Below are 18,481 nucleotides of genomic sequence, written 5' to 3' on the forward strand. Positions count from 1 at the left end.
ACAGAGTCTACTGGGATGGATGTAACATGGTGAGTTTATTGATGCTTATTCACCATATATATTATGTTATGTTTATAACACAAAATAACTCAGAAGGTCTTATGCCCAGAGTGGGTGTGTTAAAGCCTCAAAAGAAAATGGTGGTGGTTTAATAGTCTCTGGAAAGAACAGGAAAGGAAGACAATTGGAGGGATTTGAATGTCCTTGTTTTTGAAGTTAATGCCATGTAATTACAGAAAGCCATGTCCCCAACCCTACTGAGGGCCTACTATGTGCTGAGCACTGTTGTGTGTCCTGTGTTAGGAGGATGTATGATGAGGGCCCAAGAAGTAAAGTGGAAGTAATGTCAAAAGGAGACAAATTTTATGTCAAAGAAAAGCAGAAAAGAAAGCAGAAAAGGATCAAGACTGGTCATGAGGTGTGGGGAAGGACATTTTGTGGAGCTGACATTGCCTGGGATGAGGCAAGAGGGTGATACAGGGGATCAGATGGTTTTGTTTTGTTTTGTTTTCTTGGTGAGAATATCTTGAGGCTCCCCCCCCCCTCCCCATCCCTGTGGGAGGGAATTGTTAGCCTCTTACTTTCTCTGTTGTAAATTGAGCATATACATTTTTTGTACAGTTGATATACTAGGGTCTGAGTTTTTATTATTGTTTTGCTTCTGTACTTTAAAACAAAACTTGAAGTTGTTTTTTCCACTTTTTGTTTGGCATTGAATTCTTTTATATGTGTGTAGATGTATTTGGCAAGAATGCATGAAGGTGTCTATTTTGTGTGGTTAGTTCTATCACTTGTTCATGTTGTGTCACCCATCCCCCATTACTTTTTTTTAAACAATTAAAAAAATTTTTTTTACATTTTATTTATTTTTGATAGAGAGAGACAGGGCACAAGTGGGGGAGGGGCAGAGAGAGACAGAGACACAGAATCCGAAGCAGGCTCCGGGCTCCGAGCTGTCAGCACAGAGCCCGACGCAGGGCTTGTGCTCACAAACCATGAGATCATGACCTGAGCTGAAGTTGGACACTTAATCGACTGAGCCACCCAGGCACCTCCCCCCCCATTACTTTTTAAAAGTAGAATGTTGGTCTGCATTTTAGTAGTAATAATTTTTTTTTACTTTTACATTTATTGTGTTTTTTTCTTTTAGTTTTATGAAAATATAAATGATATAAAGCACTGTTTAAGGTGTATAGCGTAATGTCTTGACTTACATATATTGTGAAATGACCATCATCACCTCATGCAGATACCAAGAAAAAAAGAAAAAAAAAAGGTTTTTTTCCTTGTGATAAGATCTTTTAGGATCTACTCTCTTACCAGTTTTCAGATATACCATACAGCAGTGTTAATTAACCATCGTCCTCCTTATGTTGTACATTACATGTCCATTACTTACTTTATAACTGAAATTTGTACTCTTTGACCACTTTCCTCCAGTTCCACCCCCCATTGCCACCTCTGGTTACCACAATTCTGATCTTTTTCTCTGTGAGCTTGTGTTGTTTTTGTTGTTGTTGTTGCTGTTTTTCAGAATCCCACATATAAGTGAGATCATACAGTGTCTTTCACTGTCTGACTTATTTAACTTAACATAATTCCCTCAAGGTCCACCTATGTTGTCACAAATGACAGGAGTCCCTTCTTTACAGTGGCTGAATAATATTCCTGTGTGTGTATGTGTGTATGTGTGTGTATGTATACAATACACACACATACACACATACACACACACCACATTTTCTTTACTCATTTGTCAGTGGACTCAGGTTGTTTTCATGTTTTGCCTATTGTAAATAATGATGCAATGAACATGGGGGTGTAGACCTCTTCAACATAGTGATTTCATTTCCTTCAGATATATATTCAGCAGTGGAATTGCTGGATCATACAGTAGTTCCATTTTTAATTTTTTGAGGAACCGCTGTACTGTTTTCTGTAGTGACTGAACTGACTCACATTCCCACCAGCAGTGCACAAGAGTTTCTTTTTCTCCATATCTTAACAAGAATTTGTTATCTCTTGGCTTTGTGATAATAGTCATTCTAACAAGTGTGAGGTGATACCTCATTGTGGTTTGATTTGCATTTTCATAAAGGTTAGTGATGTTGAACACTTTTTCTTATACCTGTTGATCATTTAAATATCTTCCTTAAAAAAATGTCTATTCAGGTTCTTTGCCCATTTTAAAAATTGGATTATTTGCACGTGTGTTTTGTTATTGAGTTGTACAAATTCCTTTGAATATTTTATATATTAACTGCTTATCAGGTATGTGATTTGCAAACATTTTCTCTTATTCTGTAGGCTGCCTTTTTATTTTGATTATTTCTTTTGCTGTGCAGAAGCTTTTAGTTTTTTGTAGTCCCACTTGTTTTTTTATTCCTTGTGGGTTAAGTGTCATATCCAAAAAAAATTATTGCCAACACCCATGTCAAGCCACTTTTTTCCTCTGTTTTCTTCTTAAGTTTTGTGGTTTTATGGGTTAAGTTTTTAATCCACTTTGAGTTAATTTTTGTGAGTATTATTAAGAATAGAGGTCTAGTTTCATTGTTTTACATGTAAATATCCAATTTTCCCAGCACCATTTATTGAAGATACTGTCTTTTCTTCTTTGGGTATCCTTGCTCCCTTATCAAATTTTAGTTGACTGTGTATACATGGGTTTATTTTTAGGCTTTGTATTCTGTTCCATTGGTCTATATGTTTGTTTTTACTTGATTGGTATAGCTTTATTGTATAGCTTGAAATCAGCATGTGTGATGTCTCCCACTTTGTTGTTCTTTCTCAGGATTGCTTTGGGTATTTGGGATTTTTGTGGTTCCATACAAATTATAGGATTGCTCTATTTCTGTGAAAATGCCATTGGAATCTTGATAGGGATTGCATTGAATCTATAGATGGCTTTAGGTAGTTGTGGACATTTAACAATATTAATTCTTCCAATCCATGAACATGGGATATCTTTTCATATATTTGTGTTGTCTGCAGCTTTTTTCATCATGATTCTATATATAGAAAACTCGAAAGACTCCCATCGAAAAACTCTTATATCTAATCAACGAATTCAGTAAATAGCAGGATATGAAATTAACATACAGAAATCAATAGCAGATCTGTATGTACAGTAGCAGCTAATTAGCAGAAAAATAAATTAAAAAGATGATCTCATTTACAATAGCATCAAAACAATTAGGGATGGGCTGTTCCTCTCCCTTTATGCATCACAGCTGTAGTAGAAGGGACAGTGTAAAATTGGAAGCCTCTGTAAAGAGCAAGACCATCCCTTCCTGGGATGTCTGTTGTGTGGACATCCCAGGAGACACAGGAGGGCAGGATGCCCTCCATGTCTGTTGTGTGGAAAGGAGAGGAGAGATGGCAGTTGCATTCAAGATCACAGCCAGGGAGCCCTCAGGGGAAGAGTAAGAAGATGAAAGGAGCATTCGGAGAAGTTGAGGACACAGAGTTTTTGCTAATGACTGAAGCAACTCCACAAATATGCAGACGATTGTTTTCTTCTTGTGATTTCTAAGTGATAACTAAATAAGGGATATACAGGGGCACCTGAGTGGCTCAGTCAGTTAAGTGTCTGACTCTTGATTTCAGCTTAGGTCATGATCTCATGTTCGTATGATTGAGCCCCACGTCAGGCTCCCACTATTCAGTGCAGAGCCTGCTCGAGATTCTCTCACCCTCTCTCTCTGCCCCTCCCTCGCTCTGGGGGCGTGTGCACATGTTTTCTTTCTCTCAAGAATAAATAAATAAACAAACATTAAGTGAGGGATGTCTGTTTTGTGGCCATTCCTTCCAAGTTAATAATGTGTTTAAATGTTAAAAATGATGGGGCGCCTGGGTGGCTCAGTCGTTTGAGCGTCCGACTTCAGCTCAGGTCACCATCTCGCGGTCCGCGAGTTCGAGCCCCGCGTCGGGCTCTGGGCTGATGGCTCAGAGCCTGGAGCCTGCTTCCGATTCTGTGTCTCCCTCTCTCTGCCCCTCCCCCGTTCATGCTGTGTCTCTCTCTGTCTCAAAAATAAATAAAAAAACGTTAAAAAAAAATTTAAAAATGAGTTTGATGTGATTAGGGTTGTCAGTCTCAGGCATTCAAACTGGAAGACTGTTGACAATAGGAGCCAGCTTTCTAAACTGACTAGGATAGCTTATGATTGCCCATGATGACAGTTTGTTGACTTCCTTCTGAAGGAGGGGAAAAGGTAATATATTTTGATTCATATGCTGTTTTGTAATGAAAGCACTAGAGCATCATGCTTAGAAAAATCTCTTAGCTAGTTATCTAATAAGGATCAAAGAAACAGTTTTGCATTAAGAAATTTGGTTTGTTGAAGTGAACTCCTATGAAAATGCTGAGAATACTGATGTCCTGATAATCCTCACAAAGATCACCAAACAAAACGAAATGAAACAAAACAAAACCCAGTTACTGACTTTTGTCAGACAGAGTACAGAAAAATACAGGTCTGGGCATCGGGGTGACTCAGCTGGTTGAGCGTCCGACTTTGGCTCAGGTCATGAACTTATGGTTCTTCATGATCTTCAAGGCCTGCATCAGGCTGCTCACTGCTTTAAGTGCAGAGCCTGCTTCAGATGCTCTGTCCCCCTTGCTCTTTGCCCCTCCCCCACATGCACTGTCTCTCTCAAATATAAATAAACATTAAAAAAAAGAAAAATACAGGTGTAAATAATAGATTTTCCTTATCTAGAATGACCATAGCTGTGATTAAAAGAATTGTTGCTTTTTTTGTTTGTTTTTAACCAGATTGTGGCTCATTAGCAAGGATCAAGTTAAGTAGTTGTTGGCATTTCAAGTTTGGAGAACATTGAACTTTTCCCTTGTGTTTGCCCCATAGAGAAATGTTACTCTTTGGGCTACCTGTTTTTTGTTTTAAGTTTATGTATTTATTTTGAGAGAGAGAAAGAAAGAGTGTGCGTGCACATGCACACTTGTGAGCAGGGGAGGGTCAAAGAGAGAGAGAGAGGGAGAGAGAGAATCCCAAGCAAGCTCTGCACTGTCAGCACGGAGCCCAGCATGGGGCTCGATCCCACAAACCATGAGATCATGACCTGATCCAAAATCAAAGAGTCGGATGCTCAATGGAGTGAGCCACCAAGGCGCCCCTTCCCTTTTAAAAAAAATTTTATCTTTTTGGTTCATGACTTTATTCTGTTTAAGTCATAACTAATGCAAGTCAATGCAAAATTGTTTTTATATTTAAGTATGTTGTCAATAATAAAGCCATATCTCCCTATTCTTATGATAAAGTTATTTTTCACAATGCCTATTATATCTAACAGAAAACAAAACTTAAATACATTATACTACATTTAAATTATTTTTCCTCACTTTATATAGCTTATTAAAAATATTTCAATGAAGGGCACCTGGGTGGCTCAGTCAGTTAAGCATCCAACTCTTGGTTTCAGCTTGGGTCATGATCTCATGGTTTGCGAGTTCAATCCCCACATGAGGCTCCACGCTGACAGTGCAGAGCCTGCTTGACATTCTCTCTCTCCCTCTCTCCCAGCCCTTCCCCACTCACTCTCTCTGTTTCTCTCTCAAAAATAAATAAACTGAAAAAAATACTTTAATGAGCTTTTTTGGGAAATGTTGGAATATTTTTGAATTGTTATTCTTTTTCCCTTCATATGGTTTTTGTAGCAATGTTTAGCCCTGTTGAACTCATGCCAGGAATCTTTTCAGATAGGTTATCCATCAATTTTTTTGTGTAAAAGATAATTAAAATATCTTAACTTTCTTAGTGAATTTTTTATTCTGCATTGGTGTTTTGGATTTTATCTGTGAATAACTTTGCTGACTATATTGACAAGAGTCATTTGGAGGCTCTCATCCAAGATGGCAAAATGAGAACCTCTTAGACTCACTTTTCCCTTGGACATGCCAAATCTGTAGCTACACATGAAACAATTACCCATGAAAGAAATCCAGAAACTGAGTGACTCCTATGCACTGGATGAATTAGAAATAGAAAATAGCCACAGTGAAACAGGTAGGAAAGGGTAAGACACAGTCTAGCCATAAATTTCACCCCAGGCATAGTGACATACAATAGGTAGGGATTCATAACTCCCAGGTTTTCCATAAGCAAAGAGTTTGAACCCAACATCTAACACCCCAGTTTTTAAGACTTTTACTCATCTTTAGATTAGCCTACAAAAAACACCTAGCTCTGAAAGCTAACAGGGCTTGTGTCCATAAGACCCGCAAGACTATAGCAAACAAAGAAATAGTTGTCAACCTGGCTTGGACTTGCTGTAGTTTTCCCTCTAGGGTTCAGCACAGAGGGAGTAGACAACACTCATCTTCCAGTCTTTTCTTAAACGCTGCCTATTTATGTACTTTAAAAGCTGCTGCTGCTGACTGAGGGTCAGGCTTCTAATTTAAAAGACATACCTAGGTGCTGACTGCCATCCTCCCCAGAGATCAGGGAGGTCAGCAGATGACATCTCCCTGTACACTCTAGATCTCCAGTGTCTCCCAGAGGGCACATCTCTTGATCTCCTGGCCCTAATGGCCAGGGGGACTTGTGATTTTTGGGTCCCACAGGACGGTGGCAAACAAGGAAGCAATTCTTATCTGATGGTCCCTTGAGGACTCAGAGCAGAGGGAGCAGAGAAAAATGCCCAACTTCCAGTCTTTCCATGAAAGAGGTCTGTCTGTTTGGATACTTTAAAAGTTGCTGACTTTAAAAGCAGTTTTTAACCAGCCTATATCTAGGTGCTGACTGAGATCCTACTCTTTGGCACACTGACAGGTATTGGCACCCACAACTACTGGGAGCTACTAAGAACAAAGAATGCAGCTTTGCCTTCCACAAGGTTTGGGAGACAACTAAGAGCTCAGGGCAGTCTGAACAATAAGGTTCATCACCTACACAAGACCACTCTATAAAGACTCGGAGAGGTGGCTATTTTACCTAATGCACAGAAATCAACACAGAGACTCCAAGATAATGAAGAAACAGGAATATGTTCTCCAAAAAGAATAAGAAAAACTCCAGAAACAGACCTTAGTGGAATGGAGAGAAGTGATTTGTCTGACAGAGTGTTCAAAATAATAGTCATAAAGATGTTCACCAAGGTCAGGAGAATAATGCATTACCAAAGTGAGAATTTTAAGAGATAAAAATATAAGCATGCACCAAACAGAAACAACAGACCTGAAAACAATATAGTGACTGTAGAAATTTCAAAAGCCTAGATCAGCTGGAAGAAAAGATCAGTGAATTCAGAGACAGGCAATGGAATTCATCTAAACATAGAAACAAAGAGAGAAAGGAATGAAAAAGCATGGAGATACTTTAAGGAACTTAAAGGATACCATGAAGTGGATGAATATTTGTGTTATAGTTGTCCCAGAAGGAGAAGAGAGAGAGAAAGGAACAGAAAGCTTGTTCAAAGAAATAATGGCTGGGGCGCCTGGGTGGCTCAGTCGGTTAAGCATCCGACTTTGGCTCAGGTCATGATCTCGCGGTCCGTGAGTTTGAGCCCCGTGTCAGGCTCTGTGCTGACAGCTCAGAGCCTGGAGCCTGTTTCAGATTCTGTGTCTCCCTCTCTCTCTGACCCTCCCCCGTTCATGCTGTCTCTCCCTGTCTCAAAAATAAAATAAACATTAAAAAACAACAACAACAACAACAAAGAAATAATGGCTGAAAACTTCCATAATCTGGGGAAAGAAACAGGCCTCTAGATCCAAGAAGTTTATAGAGTTCTAGATAAATGAATCCAAGAAACCCACATCAAGCAATGTAATTAAATTATCAAAAGCTAAAGAAGAGAATTTTAAAAGCAGCAAGAGAAAACCAACTTGATATGTGCAAGGTAACCTCCATGAGACTGGTAGTGGATTTTTAGCAGAAACTTGGCAGGCAAGAAGGAAGTGGCATGATACATCAGTGTTCTAAAAGTAAAAAATCTGCCAACCAAAAATATTCTACCCAGCAAGTTGTCTTTCTCAACTGAAAGAGAAATTAAGAGTTTTACATACTTGCAAAAGCTAACGGAGTTCATCAACCTTAGCCTAGCCTTAGAAGAAATGTTAAAGGGGCTTGTTCATGCTGAAACAAAAGGACAAAAGTAACAGGAAAGCATGAAAGTATAAATCTCACTGGTAATTATAAACATGTAGTTAATTTCAGAATACTCTAATGATGTGTAATGGTGGTGGGTAAATCACTTATAGTATGAAGATTAAAAGACAAAAGTATTAAAAAATCTGTAACTACAAAAATGTGTTAATGGCTAAACAAGGTGAAAAGTTGTAATTTGTGACATCAAAAACATAAAACATCATAACAAGATGAAATAGTTATATAGAGCTCTAGTATGCATTGGAACTTAAGTTGTTACAGCTTAAATAAATATAAGATGTCTTATAAGCCTCATGGTAACCACAAAGTAAAAACCTGTAATAGATATAAAAAAGATAAAGGGAATCAATACAAACAACTGTAGCAAATCATCAAATTAAAATGGAAGAGACAAAGAGAGGAAGAAAGGAACAAATGTATTACAAAAAGCCAGAAAACAATTAACAAAATGGCAACAGTAACTCCATACCTATCAATAATTACTTTTAAATGTAAATGGATTAAATTCTCCAATCAAAAGACGTAGAGTGGCTGAAGAGATAAAAGAACAAGACCCAATTATATACTGTCTGTAAGAAATTCACTCCTTACAGGATCATATAGACTGAAAGTAGAAAAATATAAAACCACATTCGATGAAAATGGAAATCCAAAGAAGGCAGGGCTTGCTATATTTATATCAGACAAAACAGACTTTGAGACACAAACTATAACGAAAACATGATCATTTTGTAGTCACAAAGGTATCAATTAATCAAGAAGATATAACAATTATAAATACGTACCCAACATAGGAGCACCTAAGTATATGAAGCAAATTTAACAGATATGAAAGAAGGCAGAAATACAATATTAGGAGACTACAGCACCGCACTTTCAACAATAGCTAGATCATCCAGACAAAATCATGAAGGATATATTGGACTTAGAGACGTTATATCAGATGGACTTAACAGACATTTATAGGACATTACATCTAAAAACAGCAAAGTACACATTCTTCTCAAGAGCACATGGAACATTTTTCAGGATAGATCATATGTTAGGCCACAAAGCAAGTCTTAACTACTTATGAAGATTAAAATCATATGATTTGGGGAAAAGATAAAAAAAAAGACAAAACCTTATCAAGACATACCAAGAAATGAAAAAAGATACAAATAAATAAAATTAGATATGCAAGAGGAAGCATTACAACTATACCACAGAAATTCAAAGGGTCATGAGAGACTACTGTGAACAATTATACACTGACAAATTGGACAGCCTAAGAGAAATAGAGAAGTTCTAGAAATACACAATCTGTTAAGACTGAAGCAGGAAGAAAATGAAAATATAAACAGATCAATTACTTGTAAGGAAATTGAATCAGTAATCAAAAACCTCTCAACACAGAAAAGTCCAGAAACAGGTACCTTCACTGGTGAATTCTACCTAACAATTAAAGAAGAACTAATACCAATCCTTCTCAAAATCTTTCAAAAAATAAAATAAGAAGGAACTTTTCCAAACTCATTTTACAAGGCCAGGATTACTCTGATACTAACATCAAAGACACCACAAGAAAATTACAGACTAATATCTCTGATCAACATAGACATAAACATCCCCAATAAAGTTTTAGCAAACCAAATTAAAAAAAGTTTCATACACCATGGTCAACTGGGGTTGATTCCAAGGATGTAAGAATGGTTCAACATACACAAATCAATCAACATGATATGCATACCACATTAACAAAATGAAGGAGAAAAATCATAGGGTATCTCAATAGATGCATAAAGTGCTTTTGACAAATATCAACATCAATTCATGAGAAACAGTGCCAATAATTTGAGTACAGAGAGAATGTACCTCAACATAAAAAAGCCACATATAGTAAGCCTACAGCTGACATGATACTTCTAAAATAAGGAAAAAGACAAGGATGCCAACTTTTGTCACTTTTATTCAACAGATACCTAGAAGTCCTAGCCACAGCAATTTGGCAAGAAAAAGAAATAAAAGGCATTCAAATTGTAGAGGAAAAAGTAAAACAGTCTCTATTTACAGATGGCATGATATTATATGTAGAAACCCTAAAGACCACCAATAAACTGTTAGAATTAGTAAATGAATTGAGTGAAGTTGCATGATACAAAATCCATATACAAAAATCAGTTGTATTTCTATATACTATCCAAAGGAGAAATGAAGAAAATAATCCCAATTACAGTTGTATCAAAAGATTAAAATACCTAGGTAGAAACTGCACCAAGGAAATAAAAGTACTGTACACTGAAAAGTATAAGACACTGATGAAAGAAATAGAGGAAGACAAAAATGAATGTGTTCGTTGGTTGAAAGAATTAATATTATTCCAATGTTATACTGCCCAAAGCAATCTACAGATTCAGCGCAACCCCTTTTGAAATTCCAATGGCTTTTTCCCCAGAAATAGAATAAACAATCCTAAAATTTTCATGAAACCACAAAAGGCTTGAAACAGCCAAAACAATCTGGAGAAAGAACAAAGCTGGAGGCATCACACTTCCTTATTTCAAACTATATTACAAGGGAGTAGCAATCAAAACAGCATGGTATTGGTATAAAAATAGACACATATTTCAATGATCATAATAGTCCTTTTGTATATATGGTCAATTTTTTTTTGTGACAAAGGAGCCAAGAACATACAATGGAGAAAGGACAATCTCTTCAATAAATGGTTTTGGGAAAACTGGGCAGCCACATACAAAAGAATGAAACTAGACTACAATCTTATGCCATACACAAAAACCAACTCAAAATGTGTTAAAGATTTGAATGTGAGACCAAAAACCATAAAGCCCTTAGATGAGGACATGGGGTAAGTTCCATGACATAGGTCTTGGCAATGATTTTTTTTTTTATTTGATGCCAAAAGCAAAGGCAACCAAAGCAAAATTAAACAAGTGGAATGCACCAAATTGAAAAACTTCAAAACCACAAAAGAAAACCATTAACACAATGATAAAGACATTCTTACAGAATGTCTCCCTTACAAGGAGAAAATATTTGTAAGTCATGTATCTCTTAAAAGATTGATATCCAAAATACATAATGAACACCTACAACTCAAAAACCAAACCAAAATCAATCCAACTAAAAATGAGCAGAGGAACTGAATGGATACTTATCCAAAGAAGACATACAAATGGCCAACAGGTACATGAAAAGGTGCTCAACATCACTGATCATCAGGGTAATGTAAGTCAAAACTCAGTGAGATATCACTCACACTTGTTAGAATGGTTATCCTCAAAAAAACCAGAGATACCAAGTGCTGGTGGGGATATGGAGAAAATAAAAACCATGTGCACTGTTAGTGGAAATGTAAATTGGCACAACCACTATGGAAAACAGTATGGAGGTCTCCAAAAAACAAAACAAAACAGAAAACAGAACTAACGTATGATCCACCAATTCTACTTTCAGTCATCCATAGGAAATGAAAACAGGATACCAAAGAGTTATTTGCACTCCTATGTTTATCATAGCATTAGTCAAAGTAGTTAATATGTGGAAACAACCTAAAGTCAGCCAGTGGATAAATTGATAAGAAGATGTGGTGCATGCACGCACACACACACACACACACACACACACACACAATGGAGTATTACATAGCCATTAGAAAGCTGAAAGTCCTGCCATTTGTGACAACATAGATGGGCCTCAAAGGCATTATGCTAAGTTAAATGAGCCAGACAGAGAAAGACAAGTATGGCATGGTATCACTTATAAGTGGAATCTAAAAACAAAAAAAGAAGTCAAACTCATAAAAACAGAGGGTGATTAAAGTGGTTGCCAGTGCCAGTTGTGGAGAATTTGGTAAAATGGTACCAGGTATAAGATGAATAAGTTCTGAAGATTTAAAGTAAAATACAGTAATAGCTACTACCTTTGAACTTTGATAAGCTGTAGTAGTTTTCAGATTGTTTGAAGAACAATAAAAATCTGGTATTAGTGTAAAAAGAAAATAAAGGAAAACACAATGATGACTGTTGATAACATTGTATTTTGTAGTTGAAATTTGCTAAGAGGCTGGAGCTTCAATGTTCTCATACACACAAAAGTTAAATATATATGGCAATGGATTTGTCAATTAACCAGATGGGAGGAATCCTTTCACAATGTATACATATATCAAATCCCCACAATGTACACTTTAAATATTTGTTTTATTTGTCAATTAGACTTCAATGGAACTGTTAACAAAAAAAAAAAAAAAAAGAAAAAGTAAACACAGAAAACAGAACATGTTTGTATACAAGCAGGGCCTTCTTGAACCTCCTGCATGACTTTTTTTTTTTTTTTTTAAATAATGTGAGATAGGTTTTCACTGAATTATGATTGTTAGTCAGAGGTCATGGTGCTTCCATTTCTAGTCTTTGGTCCATCTGATGATAATTTCTCTAGGCAGATGGAGCAGAGATGCTCTGTGAAGCACTACTACATCTCCGAATGACTAAAAACAAGCTCAAATGCTGATTCTATCTTATGGCTCCAGATACTTCTACATGCAGAGAACTGTTCCACATTTATTTTTACTCTTCCTTTTCATCTTATAATTCCTACAGTTTACTTGGGAGATTATACAGTTTACTTGGGGATGTGGCCTTAACCGTATACTGCTTTCAGATTGCATTTTGTCTTTTTTTCTTTTTTTGATAGCCCTAGGATTGAAAACCAACACTTGACAGGTAACTGTCTAGATCATTGTACAAAGAATAGTGTTTTGCTTTTTTTCTTGTGTTTATTAGGAGTTTTTTTTTAAGAGGCAGTAAGTATATCATTGACGCTGAGTTTAGGAACTCTGGAGACAGACTGCTAAGTATGCCTCCAGGTATGCCACTTATCACATGTGTCACCTTTCACAGGTGTTTGATTTCTCACTGCCTCCCTCACTTTATCATGTGTAAAGATGAGGATGACAATAGTACCTACTTTTATAGTGTTTAGAGAAGGAGTATAATGAGCTACTTTCTGTAAAGAGAATGATATGAAGAAGAGCTTACACATATATTAAGCAGAGGTAGACATGTATGTAAAGTTGAGGTTCTTTGGCATATTTGTGATTATGAGAATTTTAAAAAATTGTTATATGTCCCACACATTCAGAAACAATAGTGCCTATAGGAAAACAAGTGTCTATACAAAAACAATGATAATATACATAATATGTATGAAAATGAGATCTTTCAGTCATCTCAGTAGAAAGAGCTTGTAGGGCACAAGTAAAAATCATGACAAAATCATAATACCAATGACTCGTGTTTCTTGAAGGTTTAAATGCCAGGCACTATGCTAAGTCTTATCTGGTTTCAACAACTATATCCTCATCTGGCTAGTTACATAATATTAGAGAATTTCCTCTTTCTAAGCTCTGATTTTATCATCTGTGAGGTAGTTATTGATATCTGTTCTTAATAAAGGTATATTATTAGAATAAAATGAGATAATGTAATGAAATGATCAGTGAGCTGGTACGTAATTATATGAAATAATATATTGATAAATTATGTATAATATAATCATAATGGTGATTAACAGCTGATCCTGATTTTTCTTGACAGCACAGATGTTTTAGGAGCTGCTGACTTCTCTGACCCTAGGTAGTTTACTGAATCAAAAAAATATATATAATATATATGTTTATAATATACATATCAATGAATATACATATTATATATGATTTAATAATATATTAGCATAATATAAGCATTATATTATGTTAATATGCAACATACTTACATTATGTTTATTATATAAGGATATATAACAATGTAATTATATAATAATGTATAATTGTAACATGTATAATGTATATTATATATAATACATGAATATTAGTGTAATAATATAATTAATGTATTAGTGTAATAATATGTAATAATACTGTTGTATATATTATTCATTGATAGGTAAAGGTTTTTGTGAAGTGTGTCCATTTTAATCATCTTCCTGCCATACATGGAAGGTTTTGGGTTTTTTTAATTTTTTTTTATAATGTTGGTACCCTTGTGGTGTGCTTGTGGTTAATAGTCAGTTGTCTCTGTGGTCCCAATAATGATCCCATACCTAAATTCTCTTATTTGAGTGTTCTGCCTATCAACAGTTTGCAGGTTTTATTCTTGACTACAATTCTGACCATGCTTTAATTTATATGCTTTGTCCCTGTCTGCTGAGTAGATTGCGAGGCTCCCCTGTGGCATGGTTCATTGCCTTCTTTTGATTCCTGGCATCTAGCACTTTGCTAGGTAGAACAGGAAACAAGTGATCAGTATATATTCATGGAATAAGTAAATTAGGAAAGAATAGGAAGAAAGTCAAATTGACATGAGAGTAACCTGTATTTCTAAGAATCAGGAAACTGAGCTTCAAGAAATCTTAAAGAATATTGATCTAGGAGGATTCGGCCTCTAGGAAGATAACATGATGCCAAATAAGTTAGAATTGGCATGTTCTATTTGTTTCTGGCTGGAGGGTATAAAATAGAGAGTTCCAACTATTCTGAAGCTTTTCTTTTAACTAACTTAATACATTGTAATTCATTAAACAGAGGCGGGCTAGCAGAAAGACTAAATGGACTGCAAAATCGAGAGAGATCTGCCATTTCTTTATGGAGACATCAATGTGTTTCTTACCAAAAGACACTTTCAGGTAAGGTCTGCACTGACATCTGAGACTGTGGATAAAGAAGATGCTAGTCAAAATTATTTTTTGTTAAGATATATTAATTTAATCATTACTGTTTTCATGATGTTTTCTTTTTCTCCAGGTGTCCTATGGGTCTCAAAAGTTGTTCTGAAAGATGAGTCCATTCTTATAAGGTCTACTTATCCCTCCCTATAGAGCTTCTCACAGTTCAATAGAAGACATACTCTTGATCTGATTTGGAGAGCTCTGTGTTAGGCTTTTCTTTTGCTCTTAGCTTTTTGCTCATAGCTTTCAGACTTCTGTGACTGTGATCCCTAGTAAAAAATACACCTTATGTATTGAGGAGGGCACCTTTTGGGATGAGCACTGGGTGTTGTATGGAAACCAATTTGACAATAAACTTCATATATTGAGAAATAAAAAATAAAAAATAAAAAGAAATACACCTTATATAATCTCCCAGTGCACATATGATTTACATGCATGCACATACCCCTGAAACATTTTTTAAACAACACTAGCCTTAATATGTGTGATATACTCTGCATTGCCTTTTATTTTTCCCATAATCCTAATCTCACTAAATTGATATAGGTCCCTTCTAATAAATTACAGGATGTAGTTTGAAAGTTGCTACTACAAGCAAGTGACTGAAAACTTGTTTTTTAACAAATTGTTTGATATTAAGAATATTTCATATACCTGGAAAAGCTCCCTCTTCTGTGAGACTGTGGTTTTTTTCATGGTTTCTTCTTGAGTGGTCTTTCCATTAGGAGTGGGGGAAGAAGTAGGTGGGAATGGTCATCTATTAGTTTTCTCTCCAGGGGGTTCCTTGGAATATGCATCTTAATAGGCTCACAGTTTATTTTGGCACATGTTAGCATGCAAAATAGAACAGCAGTGCTAGATAAAATACTCAACCAGTATGTTGTCAACTGTTGCACTTTTCTCTGGAAGACTTTTTAATTTTGATCTCATTCATTATCTTTAAAATCCTTCCCAGCTGGCACCTGGCTAGCTCAGTCAGTGGAGCATTTGACTCTTGATCTCGGAGACGTGAGTTCGAGCACTGTGTTGGGTATAGAGATTACTTAAAATTTAAAAATCTTAAAAAATAAAATGAAGTAAAATTCTTCCCAGCTATCTTCTAGCAACTGCCTTCTCTCACATTCTTGTATTAGAGAGTATTATAATATGACATATGTTATCAGGATGACCTGATACATATGACCCAAGAATACTTTTTTTTTATTACAGGATGCTATGAATCAGCCCATTGTTACATTTATTACTTTGTATCTTATCTTTTTTATATATAAAAAATCATATTAAATAATCATCTTCACAACTCATTTGATTAGTCAGAAAACCAGGTATACATAAAGATTGACAATGAGTTTTATTACTCAGGGAAGTCAGTAATAAATACTCTGGCATAAGCACAAAAAGAATTTAATAGTACTTATACCTGAAAGCCACAGGGAGAAAATTTCACGTCAGGCATATTGGTTTGAAAAGATTGGTAGGTCTTTTCCACATGGTAATTCACAGCTTCACGTCTGATAAAAAGAATGCTTTCTTTTCTAATATTTTACCAATGATTTTCATTGATCTGCAGAGACATGTACCCCTCCTTGAACTAATCACTACTGAGGTGGAATATAATAAATAGCCCTATAATTAACTTGTGATCTTTTTCAAGACTTATGTAATAAAAATAAGAACGCTTTGTGATTTTAGAATATATTTTTTCATTTTAACCTTTCAGTAATCTTTCATATTCTATTTATAAATATTTACCTGTACGTACGTAACCTCTCAAATGTGAATGTCCTTGATTTGGAGTGATCATTTTCTCCTATAATCTATCCACTTCCACCTCTAACTAGTTTCTGTTTAACTTTGTGTCACTCATCATTTTGAATTTAATTTGGGGTTTTATGCATTATAAATTTCTTTTGTTCTGCTTCAACCAGAAAAATATGGCCATGCCACCTAAATTCTCAAACTTACCCTTCTTTCCTATTCTGCTTTTGCCTCCATTCTTTTGAAGTAATTATATAAGAGAATGGTAAGCTTGGATTTCTTTCTGACTTGATATAAATATTTGACTTGGTCGGGGCACCTGGGTGGCTCAGTCGGTTGAGCGTCCGACTTTGGCTCAGGCCATGATCTCACAGTTTGTGAGCTCGAGCCCTGCATCGGGCTCTGTGCTGACAGCTCAGAGCCTGGAGCCTGCTTCAGATTCTGTGTCTCCCTCTCTCTCTGCCCCTTCCCTGCTCATACTCTGTCTCTCTGTCTCTCAAAAATGAATAAACGTTAAAAAAAAATTAAAAAAAAATATTTGACTTGGTAAATTTCAATGCAGCAACTTTTATTTTAGTGATATAGGCCAACTTTGTATTGAGAGGTTGGGATGAGGTCATGAGCCACAGGATGGAAAAGACAGGATGGGAAGAATGGAGGACAGGAGGATAGCAAACAGAGTGACTGGAATACCTAGCTTTTCCTTGGAGTCTGGCCACTGCACACTTAAAAAGCCAGAACTTTGTGGGGCCCCTGGGTGGCTCAGTCGGTTGAGCGTCTGACTTCGGGCCAGGTCATGATCTCATGCTTCGTGAGTTTGAGCCCCACTTCGGGCTCTGTGCTGACAGCTTGGAGCCTGGAGCCTGCTTCGGATTCTGTGTCTCTCTGCCTCTCTCTGCTCATACTTTCTCTCTTTCGAGAATAAATAAACATTAAAAAAAAAAAATCTTTAAAAAAAAAAAAAACATTGAAAGTACCACCTATATGCTACATTAGTGTTCATGCCACATCCTATTTTCTTTTCCCTCATGAAAAGGTAGAATGGTAATTCTTGAGGGTTCTTAGAGATCTTCCAGTCTCAGCTCCTCTTTGGGGGATGGAGACAGTATGTGGCCTAGAAGAGGGAAGTGACTTGCTCTGATTATTCAATTAAAGGGAAGAAACAGGGCTAAAACCATAGCCACCTGACTGCCAGTGTCATGCTCTTTCCATGGTACCACATCCTGCCTCATGAAAATAATTTTTTTTCACTTCTCTACCAATTTGCTCTCTTTTTTTAATGTTTATTTATTTTGAGAGAGAGAGAGAGAGAGGGAAAGAGACTGAGTGCAAGCAGGGTAGGGGCAGAGAGAGAGGGAGTCACAGAATCTGAAGCAGGCTCCAGGCTCTGAGCTGTCAGAACAGAGCCTGATGCAAGGCTTGAATTCAGGAACCATGAGATCATGACCTGAGCTGAAGTCAGATGCTTAACCGACTGATCCACCCAGGAGACCCTCTACCAATTTGCTCTTGATATTACAATTGAAGAATAAACAAACATCCCAGGTTGAACTTTATGTGTCAAATAAGGTATCTATTTTGAATTTTTGTTGACTTTATAGTCTTGAAATATTGTAAATATGCTCAAAGTGAGAGGAAGACTTGAGCAAACTTGGTTCAAACTTTAATTTGAACCATAAATTCCTAAGAAATTATTGGGGGAAAATAGCTTCTGTCTTTTTTTCTCCTTTGACTTTGTCCTTATCACTGTTGTATCACATTTGGAGGTTTACTGTATGGCAGGTACAATGCTGAGGCTTACTACATATTAAACCATTTAGTATGCAAAATAATGCTCTAAGATTCAGTTTGCTTTTCTTATTTTCTAGATG

General features: G+C 36.2%; 1 protein-coding gene across 4 annotated transcripts in view; it reads left to right on the plus strand.

Moving 5' to 3' along the window:
* The window catches only part of SPIDR (scaffold protein involved in DNA repair), a 499,345-nt gene that overhangs the window by 178,734 nt on the left and 302,130 nt on the right, over positions 1–18,481 (plus strand). For all 4 annotated transcript variants that reach the window (XM_045049879.1, XM_019822628.3, XM_045049880.1 and 1 more), the window contains one exon: positions 14,707–14,807. In XM_045049879.1, coding sequence (XP_044905814.1) covers positions 14,707–14,807 — 101 coding nt within the window. The remainder of the gene's footprint in view (positions 1–14,706; positions 14,808–18,481) is intronic.

This window comes from Felis catus, chromosome F2 (genome assembly GCF_018350175.1).
Source record: "Felis catus isolate Fca126 chromosome F2, F.catus_Fca126_mat1.0, whole genome shotgun sequence".
Taxonomy (NCBI): domain Eukaryota; kingdom Metazoa; phylum Chordata; class Mammalia; order Carnivora; family Felidae; genus Felis; species Felis catus.